Source organism: Nicrophorus vespilloides, unplaced genomic scaffold (genome assembly GCF_001412225.1).
Source record: "Nicrophorus vespilloides isolate i.1.1-1 unplaced genomic scaffold, Nicve_v1.0, whole genome shotgun sequence".
Classification (NCBI taxonomy): domain Eukaryota; kingdom Metazoa; phylum Arthropoda; class Insecta; order Coleoptera; family Silphidae; genus Nicrophorus; species Nicrophorus vespilloides.
The window spans coordinates 51489-64066 of NW_017099525.1; the positions used below are offsets into that span (position 1 = coordinate 51489).

The window sequence follows — 12578 nt, forward strand, 5'->3', positions numbered from 1 at the left end:
CAATTAATTCAATCTATATTCAAGTTGATTTTCAGTCAAGGAAAAACGTCTTTTCAATTAATACTATCTTTATGCAAGTTGATTTTCAGTCAAGGAAAAACGTCTTTTCAATCTATATCCAAGCAGATTTTCATTCAGGAAAAACTGTCTTTTCAATTAATACAATCTATAATCAAGTTAATTTTCAGTCAAGGAAAAACTGCTGTGTGACTGTAGAGTTACAGTCGAGAAAAAACGGCTTTTCAATTAATTCAATCTATATTCAAGTATATTTTCAGTCAGGAAAAACTATCTTTTCAATTAATCTATCTATATACAAGTTGATTTTCAGTCAAGATAAAACATCTTTTCAATCAATACAATCTATATTCAAGTAGATTTTCAGTCAAGGAAAAACGTGTAAAAACGAAAAAAAAGTACAGGTATCTCCCGACTTACAAACAAAATTTTACAAGGAGATAATTGTCCAAACAAAAATTGATAATATAAATATAATCTTTTGTCGTTTTTTATTAAATAATTGTGATGTCTACATTGAAAAGTATTTGTAAGTAAGTATTTTCTTTATTTTAATCTATTTTTTCAAATTTATGCGGAATTTAACATATATAACAGTAAATAAACTATGATAAAGTGTGATAAAATAAGTATATTTTGAAACTTTAAAAATTCCCCCGACTTACTTAATAAATTCGACTTACGAACAACCCTTTGGAACGAAACTATTTTATAAGTCGGGGGATACCTGTATTTTGTAAAACAAAGAATAATTGTACTTTATAATTTACTCATTTCCTTCAATAAATACAAAAAGTACTTAATAATTTAATGATAAGTAGTACAAAAAAAAAAAATAGTTTAAAGCTTATAATTATATAATAATGCGATGCGTTCGAAACCGTTCATAATTATCGCTCTAATGAATTCAATTGCGTTTCCATTTAATCTATTAACAGATGTTAATCGCAACTCCCACTTAGGCGTTTCCCCATTAACCGATGTTAATCGAATTGTGTGTGTGTGTGTGTGCTCGAACTAAAACGAGGGTCGAACAAAAGGGTTTATTTTTTTTTTCATTCAAACACAAACAAAATCGTACTACGATTTTCAATTCAATTAAAATAAACTATTTTTAACTTAACTTCTGTTGCAAATTGGAAACTTCAATTAAAAATGTTTACAAATTACATGAATGATTTGTTAAATTAATTGAAGTAATTAACAGAAAAAAAAAACCTTTCTTTTCTTCAACTGAATCGAATCGATTATTTAGAATGTCCGAAATTTCTAATTATTTATGTGCAACTTCCTTCAATTTAGAAATTGGAATACTTTCGTAACAAAAAATATAAATTTTTGATATTAAGTTCGAATTGATTTTATAGTTTGTAGTTTGCACAACAAATCATCAATATTAATCAATGAATAATGCGAATCATTCAATAATTCATCATCGTGTTGAATCATCTACGACAGGAAGAACATTTAGTCACTTAACAAAATGTAAATTTAAATAATAATTTGTTAACTTTTCAATTCTATTTGATTGCACATTTTCTTGTTGTTAATTTGTATAATAACTAAAATTTATTTTATACTTTTTATTTCGTTATTTTATTAAAAAAAAAACAACAATTTTCAAGTGATATTAATAATTATAAACGTATAAGCGGTTTTATTCCCATAATTACGTTCCTTTCTTTTTTTTTTCTTGTTGTTGTTTTATTTTTCGATGTGAAAGTATTTTACCAAAATATGCATACATTAAATGCGGTGAGTGATAACTGTTTTTCACGAGCAATGAGGTCAAGATATGAATAAAGTTACTTATATAAGTACGCGCATAAAAAAAAATGCAAATCGTCGACGACGCGAATGCACCAATCAAAACGGGAGCACTTTCCATTCACAGCGCATCCAAATTCCTGTTCATCTCAAATAATATACGTTTGCATCATCAAAACTAAATGCGAATTTAATGTAATTCCAATTCTATGATTACGCAACGAATGTAATTTGCACAGCACGGATCAATCAATTCGCAGGTTTTCTTTTGCGTTTACATTGTAATGTCATAATTACAACGAGAGTTGCGCTGAGCAAATAGAAACGTTGAATAATAATAATATCAGAGAAAGAGAATGAAGTGCAGATATTTTAGACACGTTGCACAAAGAAAATCCGTGCACTATCAGAAAGCTTTATTTCCTGTTCGTACTTTGTGCGTTATGTCAAGGATAACGGTCTTAAATGCAACTTTGTGTGCGGCAAATTACCGTCGATACTCGTATTTAATGAATACCACTTACGTAAATCACACACTCGCAAAAAAATATAATTATAATAACTAACGTCGCTTTGTTTCGTTCATTCCGTAATGGTTCAAGTCGATTACATTGTATTGAATACATACATTGTTGACATTTCTAATACAATTTATGTAATCGTACAGAAAATTACTTTAAGTCAATCAATTTACAAATATTTCACTTTATTGTTTACTCAAATATTCCTATTCTTAAGAATTTTTACTTCTATGGACTCTTATACAAACTTTACTTAATTGAAAATTGAAATATTATAAAAATTTCTTATATAATAATTAAAAATTATATAAATGTTGGATCAATCAAGATATTATTATTTTATGTGCAAGCAATAAAATAATGAAATTCTTTCTTCGTGAATAACATAGAAATAAAAAAGCAGCAGCAGAAACAATGATTAACATTCCTTTTTTATGTTGGAAATTGTCTTTCCCCGATATTATTTAGATTGGTATATAAATCGTGTAGAGCCCCGTGTATAGGCAATAAAAAGGCATTGGAATAACTCGGCTTTTATGCGAGTCGCTTATTGAACGACTAAAGTATATATATAGATAGATATATAAAAAATAAGTGAATAACGCGAGAGCGAGAGGGAACGAGAAAAATATATGGGCGATTACGTTTTATACGGCGAAATTCTTTTCCATGTTATTTAGATAATTAAAACGCATTAACGTTCGTTCCTTTTTTTATTATTACTATTATTTTGTGCACGAGCTTATACATCTACAAATTTCGCTATTCGCAGCTTTACGATCGTTATAACCGATTCATTATTGTTTTTTCTTCTGAGAATCAAAGCAATGTTATCAGAAGTTTTACAAGCAATTAAAGCATTGGAAATTGTTACATTAATATTTATAAATGTTGATTTCACTAAAGAATTATTATTATTAAACGACTTTGCAATTTAATGTATGAAAAATTGTTACTTCACTGTGATATTAACGATTTGCTAAAGTTAACATAATGATTCATATGATAAATTGAAAGAAACAAATAGATTTTGGCGTGAATTTTTCGCGTATTTTTCTTTAATTGAGTAGAAAACATTCCCGTTCTATATTTGCGTGATATTTCAATGACATTTTAAAGTCTAAAAACGTATTAGTAAATAGTATAGTAAAAAAAACATACCTGTGACAAAATATTTGTGATAAATGTTTGGATATAATTTGTTTACTATGATTCACGTTTTAAAAAAAACATACTTTGAATCAGTTTTTGCAGTATAATTATTATTTTTTACTTCATGATTTTTTTTTAAGAAAATAAAATGAAGTTTCAATTAATTGTGTAATAGTGTTTTTTTGTACTTATTTATAAAATAAATCAATTATGTTACTTAAGTTGATATGTAATTTAAGCTTAAGTAGTAAACACGTTAATTAATTTAAGCTATAAACTATAATTTTGAAGTCATTAACTACATTTTATAATTAAGAAACTTATTGGTACGTATATAATTAATTTAACTCTCTCTCTCTCTATTTTTCTAATAATTAGATGATAAAATAATTTTGTTGAAGTTTTCATAAAAATTAGTCTAATTTTAAAGGGATAAAAGTGAGAAATTTTATATAATCATTTCAAAAAGTTGTTTTTACTCAAATTTATAACATTTATATTTGGTTGCATTTTCAAATAATTCGAATGAAAACGCAAAATTTCTTAATATAAAAAGTCATCTTTTTGAAATTCAAAATTTTACAATTAATTGAGAACAAAATATTGAAAAATTGATGCAAATAATAAAACTATTTAATTAATAAAGTGAAGTAATATAATAAATGTTAAATATTTTTTGGAAATTCATTGAAAAAAATGGAATGTAAAAAAAATAGTGTATCTTATTTTGTATTTAATGAATTAAAGTGTGTTTATATAATTCAAAAATTCAATTTTGGTATTTTCTAGAAAGTGACTGAAAAGATATTTCAATTTATAAAATTGGATAAAAACGATTGATTTAGAAAAGTTATATGTCTGTAATGAATTTGGTTATGTAAATGTGTAATTTGTTGATGTTTTTAACTGTGAGAAATGAATGAACGAATGTATTTTAACGAGTCGATTAATGAACCGAAAACAGTGGTTTTAACAGGATAGCCGCACATTTATATAAATAATATAAATATAGAACATGCGATACGTGTGTGTACAATACACGTATAAACATTACTTTTTTTGCTCGAGCCCACGATAAAATGTAAATCATGAAAGTCATGTAACGTATTGGCATGAAAACGCAACAACAACACGAAAAAATAAATATACAACAGACAACACCACGTAATGGAATACAAAAAAGAAGTTGATTGAAATTAATTAAAGTGTTAATTTGCGGTCGTCCTGATCCGAAGATGAGGAATCATCTGGATGAAAGAAAGTAATAATGTTGATGTTGAAGACGCGAGAGATCACGTCACGTAGACACGTTATATTGTATTCGGAAATAACGAGTCGAGAATTAATTTGCACTTATCATTAATTTGCTGTTTGTCGCGAGGGTCGCTCTTTCGCGGATCGTGGACCCAGGGTCCGCAATGTTGTTGTTGTTACGTTACGTTTCGAAAGGAACGCACGTATCAATATTTATCAAATAGATGGGACACGGAATGGCCGAACTTGCGGCAACGCGAATGTTTATTATTTTTTCGTTCCATTCGTTTTGCATACAATGACTGACGTTAATGGACCTCCCTTTGTCAATACAATACACAATTATTAATGCCGTTCGGTTTCCACACATACACACACACACAATCAATGCATGATAATTCTATTCATGTATTTTCAGTCCTATTCAATTACATGTGCTTCCTTCCTTCGCTTCACCCACAAAGCTTATCCTCTCTTATCAATTTGACACAATTTACATTTTTCTGCTTCTTCAAATTTTTCTTACCAACCTTTCTTTTTTTTTCTCTCTTCAAAATGTCACTACTACTCCAACCTTTGACCCCTTTTGTTAATTGTCTTACAAAACACAATCTATCAATAGTTACCATTCATTAATATTTTTCCATTACGTCACCAGAAATCAGAAACATTTAAATGCGTCAAATTTAAGCGAATAAAACAATTACGTCAAAATGACAGCTAGAAATTATCGCATTACTGTCAACTTAATTTGACGTAATGATGACAATTTTAATGCTTTAATTTCGTAGATAACAATGACAATTCATTACGTCAAATTAAATTTACATTTGATAAATCGAAATCGTTAAAATGACAGTTACGAACTGTCAAACAAAAATTTTATCAAATTGCCAAAAATTCAATGAATCAAATTAAAACATAAAAAATTATGTCAAACTGACAGCGTTTAATTATTTCGTTAATGTCAAATTTACGACGACATGTTTATATATAAAATTGCATCAAAATGACAATTAATTAATGACGTTTATTACGTAAAATTACTACAATTTATTAATTCAAAACTGTCAAATTTATATTGAAATGAAAATTCATAACGTCAAATAACAGTTGATAAGTAAACAAAGTATACGTCAAAATTAGTACAAATTATTAATTCAACACAGTCAAATTTGTATTGAAATGAAAATTAACAACGTCAAATAACAATTGATAAGTAAACAAAGTATACGTCAATTACGTCAAAATTACTACAGTTTATTAATTGAAAACTGTCAAATTTATATTGAAATGAAAATTCATAACGTCAAATAACAGATGATAAGTAAACAAAGTATACGTCAAAATTAGTACAAATTATTAATTCAAAACTGTCAAATTTATATTGAAATGAAAATTCACAACGTCAAATAACAGTTGATAAGTAAACAAAGTATACGTCAATTACATCAGAATTACTACAGTTTATTAATAGAAAACTGTCAAATTTGTATTGAAATGGAAATTCACAACGTCAAAAAAAAAATAAACTCAAAATTATAACAATTTTATACGTCAAAATTAGTACAATTTATTAATTCAAAAGTGTCAAATTTATATTGAAATGAGAATCGAAATAAGTGAAATAACTTTTGCAAGCAAACAAACAAACAAAAATTAAAATTACAACAAATTATATTGTTATTATGTAATTATTGTATTTATTTTGTAAGGAAAGTCATAAAAATAAATGTAATGAAGGTCTTGAATTGAAATAAAATTTATTTATTTATTTTTTTTATGTCTTTCTTCATATAGCAATATTTTCATAACTGGAAGCAAACTCGTCGGTCATTAGCCCGTCTAAACTAAATAAGACTCTCACCGCATAAGGATTCTAAGAAGACGTTTCGTTAAAGCCAAGTATTCTTATTTAAACAATCGCATAATTATTTCCTGCTTTGAACACATTATTCTTTTTACTTCCAAAAAGAAAGAAAAAATTATCTTAATAATATTCATAGACTAAAATTAAAATGCTAAAAATGTATTGAAAAATGTTAAATTTAAATAACGGAAAAGCTCAAGAAGATAAATGTTGCTAATAGTGTGTTAACAATGTTACTTTTTGTTGGAGTTATATGAACATTACTATGCGGTTTTTGCTACCTGATTTATACAAGAAAAACAAGTATAAATTATTCTAGTAAGCTAGTTTATTGTTTCCAATTTAAATATTTAATTTGTTTTCAATAGATTTCCTATAGAAATAATACGTTTCCTAGCAGTTATTAAACATATATGGAAACGACAACTGTCCATAGTTTTTTTTATCATAATAATAAACATTTTGAAATACTAAAATAATTTTCATTACCTCAATTTGCTATAATTATATATTAGTTTTACTGCATGAATAAACGTATTGGCATTATATAAATACTATTTTTTACGCCTCAATTTAACATAACTATGTCACATATTAGTTATGATTACATTAATGAACTTTACGCCTATTTTATTTTCTGATTCTTTTAATGTAATAAAATATCATATTCATGGAACTGTTGGCACTTAACATACATTTTTACAACTGCAATTTTATTTTTTTTAATTACTTCAAACACATTCATATTTTTATAAAAATCATCACACGTTTGATATGAATTAGATAAAAAGTATAAATAAAGCCCTTCTTTCTACAGTCAAAATTCAAATAAATTTTGATTTAAATTCTAAACTTAATATTACTTTACTATTCTCAATGTAACAGTATTTTGTATTGCATTGATAAGATTATATAATGGAACAAAGTAAATTTATATTTTACGACTTTAATGTACTTTTTTTTATAATTATGTTATGTGCTTACATCAATCAGAGACAATATTTTATGATGCATTTAAGTATATAATTACAATTTTATGGAAATCGTTATGTTTTATGTGAACTAGATAAAATGTTGTAATAACTGACTCGACCTTTATTAGAATTATTGCACAGAGTAAGTTATTATTTATGTTAAGTATTATTTTTTTGTTTCAGAGAAATTAAATATAATTTATTTTGCTTACTTGGACATTTTATTTTAGCTTTACAATGTAGTAAAAAAAAAGTTTTTACAAATATAATTTTACTTTTAATTGTTTCTTTGATAACTAACTGTTTTTTTTTGGTAAAACCAACTCGACAATCGTTTTCGATTGATGAAACTATAAATCATTGATTGTTTACTTCTCCTGTTATGTTTAACCGTTCTTTGAAAATTCTTCAGTTGTTTAAATACGATTTTTAACATTAGATATTTCTTTGCAGCCGATATTTTCCATATTTCATTTGTGTGTTTCATTTTGATAGAATGAACTTATTTTCTAAAAATAGACATTTTTATCATTGTTTCTATGTGTTAATGAAGTTATTTTTTTTTTAATATTTGTCGTTTGATGAGGTAAGAAATGTATTCTGTGAATTATGCAGCCGATATTTTCCTTATTTAATTTGCGTGTTCTTAATGAAAATAATCAGATTTTATGTGTTACTTTTTTATTTTGATAGAATGAAATTAGTTTCTAAAAAATAAACATTTTTATTGTTATTTCTGTGTTAATGATGTTAATTTTAATATTTGTCGTTTGATGAGGTAAGAAATGTATTTTGTGAATTATGCAGCCGATATTTTCCTTATTTAATTTGTGTGTTCTTAATAAAAATAATCAGTTTTTATGTGTTACTTTTTTATTTTGATAGAATGAAATTAGTTTCTAAAAAATAAACATTTTTATCATTGTTTCTATGTGTTAATGATGTTAATGATTTTAATATTTGTCGTTTGTTGAGATAAGAAATGTATTTTGTGAATTATGCAGCCGATATTTTCCTTATTTAATTTGTGTGTTCTTAATTAAAATAATCAGTTTTCATGTGTTACTTTTTTATTTTGATAGAATGAAATTATTTTCTAAAAAATAAACATTTTTATCGTTGTTTCTATGTGTTAATGAAGTTAATTTTAATAATTGTCGTTTGATGAGGTAAGAAATGTATTTTGTGAATTATGCAGCCGATATTTTCCGTATTTAATTTGTGTGTTCTTAATTAAAATAATCAGTTTTTATGTGTTACTTTTTTATTTTGATAGAATTAAATTATTTTCTAAAAAAATAAACATTTTTATTGTTGTTTCTATGTCTTAATGAAGTTAATTTTAATATTTGTCGTTTGATGAGGTAAGAAATGACTTATTAGAATTTGATGGTATAAAGTTGTGTGATTTTGTTTGGTAGCGTCGGAAGAAGATGTTGAGATGGAATTCTCGAGGTGGGGTTATGAAAATTAGCGGTCGGATTAGTAATTAGCCCTTAAGGGACGATGCGGAAAGTTTAATAATTAGTGGAGCGGAGATAGAGAGAGAGAGATGTGGGTGCAGTCTGTGAGGGTGGTTGAGCGTTAGAGTGAGAGAGAGTGTGTGTTAAGTGGGTGGAAAGGGAGATCGTCGGAGTTGGTGGCGCGCAGGGTTCTGAGTAAAGTCTGAGTTGGATGGATGGTGGATGTATGTATGTATATATGTATGTACCTGAGTATTCGGCGATGCTCGGAAGCCAAACTGGGACATGGTGTGTGCCCAGTCGGTGTTGCACTCACTGAGTCGTCGCCAGAGGAAGCATGGCTTCCTGCACGCACAGCACACTACACTAGCCGCATGTCCTCCACGCACACGTGACCCGCGCGACTGCTGTCAGTTGTTGTTGTTGCCGGTTGATGTTTGTAGTAGAGTACTGCTGCAGTAGTTGATGTCGAAGTAGTAGTAATAGTAGTAGTAGTACTGGTAGCAGTTGTAAATCAGCCAAATATACCAGTAGCACCGCTTGGTAATATGATTATGTTATAATATAGGCGCACCAGGTGATAATTGCGGTCGAACGGGACGCTTCTTTCTGGGGTCCGTTTGATTTTTGCGAGGTGTCTGCCCAGTGGGTGGACCCTTCCTGCTTGTAGAGTGGGGTGCAGAAGCAGCAGATGATCACTCGTTGTTGTTGATGATGATGCTCCAAGGGGGTGGCGTCGCTGGTGGGTGGAGGGGTTGCCTTCGGTTTTGCGGTCAGAGCGTCTCCGGCGAGTCCTGTTTTTGCCACCGACAGAACGCGACTACTGATGTCACGGAATTCTTTTAACGGCGACAAATTGTCGCGATCACACAACACACAAGCGCAGTAGTCGGCGATCAGTAAAAAAATCGTCGTCGTCGTCGCGAGTTTTGCCCCGCCACTTTCCTCCGGGGACGGCGCTGCTCTTTCTGAGATACATTTTTGTGGCCTCCCCCTCGGCGGACCGATTGATCCACCACCACTAAAAATCGCGCCCTACTTCTTTTTCCTAGTACCCCCGCCCCCTACGACCCGACCCCTCCACCACCACCTCACCTCTACACTCCTCCCCACCTCTGCGGATCGTCCCGTTCCCCCTCCCCACTCTCGTGTCGCGCGGCTCGCATTTTTCCCACTCTGCAGCCGCGGTCGACGGCGGTGGGATTGAAGAGCGCGCCGTCGGCACCGCCTCGCCCCGCCTTCCGGCATCGCCCAATCGGCGTGCCGTGATGGATCGACCGCGTGCACACATCATCCCCGTGTCTAACCGCTGTTCGCACCTCCGCAGACACGGATCGGCTACTGTTGTGTGATGTGTGAACCCACTAAATACCATGTATTCAATCTAAACGCTACAAACCTTTTTCCTAAACTACAACACCCCCTCGCAACGCCCACCCGTCGAAGCGCCTCCTCCGACCCAACCCGGAACCTCCCACCAGCTCCCCGTCTCTCTCTCGCACCGAACAACAACAATTCAATTTATTAACGAAACTATCGTCGCGAATAAATAAATATTTCGAAACGAAAAAAAACGAGAATAAAACCGAAAGTTCAATTAAACCTCCTCTTGGTGGCAGCACCGAGCGACGGTTTCACCTCGTGGTGGGGGTATCACAAACGCTTGGAGGTTCATCCGTCGGGTGCGCTGCTGCTGCTGATCCTGACACGCTCTCGATGTTGATGAAACATTGTCAGATGCGCGATCTACTTGCTGCTTAAGTTTATACATTAATCTCATGAAGATTGATGATGCTCACCAACTGACAGAAACTTGCAAACTCCTCAGGATAATAAAGTATCACACACACACACACACAGACTTACAAACACTCTCTGCAAGAACAAACTCTTCACCTCTTTGTCCGCATTTGAATAACTCGCATTATCATTAAAATCAGTTAAACACTATTCCGAACGCAATTTATCTCCTCGATCCTCTCTGATAAACCTAATCTCCGATTTCGCCTCGGGATCTTCAAAACTTCCTTCCTCCTTCTCTCATTATATTATGCACGCATATCGATTTTCTTCACTCACGCGCCACACACAATTTTACAATTTACATAATTTAATTACACGCATTCATTTTATCCACTTCACATTCTACACATTTACATTAATAACAAATCAATTAATTACAACAACAAAAAAACTATTATTAATAAACTCAATTGATAACCTGAACTTTGTGTTGAAAAATTGATCCAATGACCAAACATACACATTAATCAACTCTAGTCAGTTATAAGTATGTTATTAGTTATAACATGTTACATAAATAGTTTCTATAATACGTTTTGTTAATAATCAAAAACTGCTATTAAAATCGTCAAAATAATAAAATTGATACAAGTAAATTTCATTTAATTTCTGAAGTACACAACTCAGTAGTAATTATGAATTAATACATTTCCATTGAAAATCACATTTTTTTTTCAATTATTTAATATAGAATTATTATAATTAATGGTTATTAGCTAAAATATTATTAATTAATATAGTTTATTTAATTCGTTAAGAAAACTATGCATTTTTCTGAATTGAATTGAAAATAAAACTTCGAATTAGTAGAATTCACAATAAAACTGTATTTATTTAAAGATTGATTATGGGAATACGAAAGGTTGTAGCAGGGTTTGTTCCGAGTTTCATTACAAAAAACTATTGGATACACATATTCGCTTTATGAAAGTCGCCTTTGTTGTGAAGGTATAAATAATGTTAGAGGAGGGATAATAACAGTTTAACAGTTTAATTACAAAAAAAAACATAAAATTAATAAACTCAATTGATAACCTGAACTTTGTGTTGAAAAATTGATCAAATGACCAACCCACACATTAATCAACTCTAGTCAGTTATAAGTACGTTATTAGTTATAATATGTTACATAAATAGTTTCTACAATAAGTTATATTAATAATCAAAAAACAAGTTGGTAGATCCTGCGCGAATTAATACATTTCCATTGAAAATTACATTTTTTTCAATTATTTAATTCATTTATAATTCTACAAATTATTAATTAAAATAGTTTATTGAATTCGTTAAGAAAACTATGCATTTTTCTGAATTGAATTGAAAATAAAACTTCGAATTAGTAGAATTCACAATAAAACCGTATTTATTTAAAGATTGATTATGGGAATATGAAAGGTTGTAGCAGGGTTTGTTCCGAGTTTCATTACGAAAATCTATTCGATACACATATTCGCTTTATGAAAGTCGCCTTTGGTGTGAAGGTATAAATAATGTTAGAGGAGGGATAATAACAGTTTAACAGTTTAATTACAAAAAAAAACATAAAATTGATAACCTGAACTTTGTGTTGAAAAATTGATCAAATGACCAACCCACACATTAATCAACTCTAGTCAGTTATAAGTACGTTATTAGTTATAATATGTTACATAAATAGTTTCTATAATACGTTATGTTAATAATCAAAAAACAAGTTGGTAGATCCTGCGCGAATTAATACATTTCCATTGAAAATTACAATTTTTTCAATTATTTA

The 12578-nt window shown here is 29.7% G+C and overlaps 1 protein-coding gene across 2 annotated transcripts in view; it reads right to left on the reverse strand.

Moving 5' to 3' along the window:
- Positions 1-9961, reverse strand: part of LOC108564655 (homeobox protein caupolican) — a 27912-nt gene extending 17951 nt beyond the window's left edge. For both annotated transcript variants that reach the window (XM_017923736.1, XM_017923737.1), the window contains exon 1: positions 9268-9961. In XM_017923736.1, the coding sequence (XP_017779225.1) occupies positions 9268-9306 (39 nt within the window). In that variant the 5' untranslated portion in view covers positions 9307-9961. The remainder of the gene's footprint in view (positions 1-9267) is intronic.
- Positions 9962-12578: the final 2617 nt, after the last annotated feature.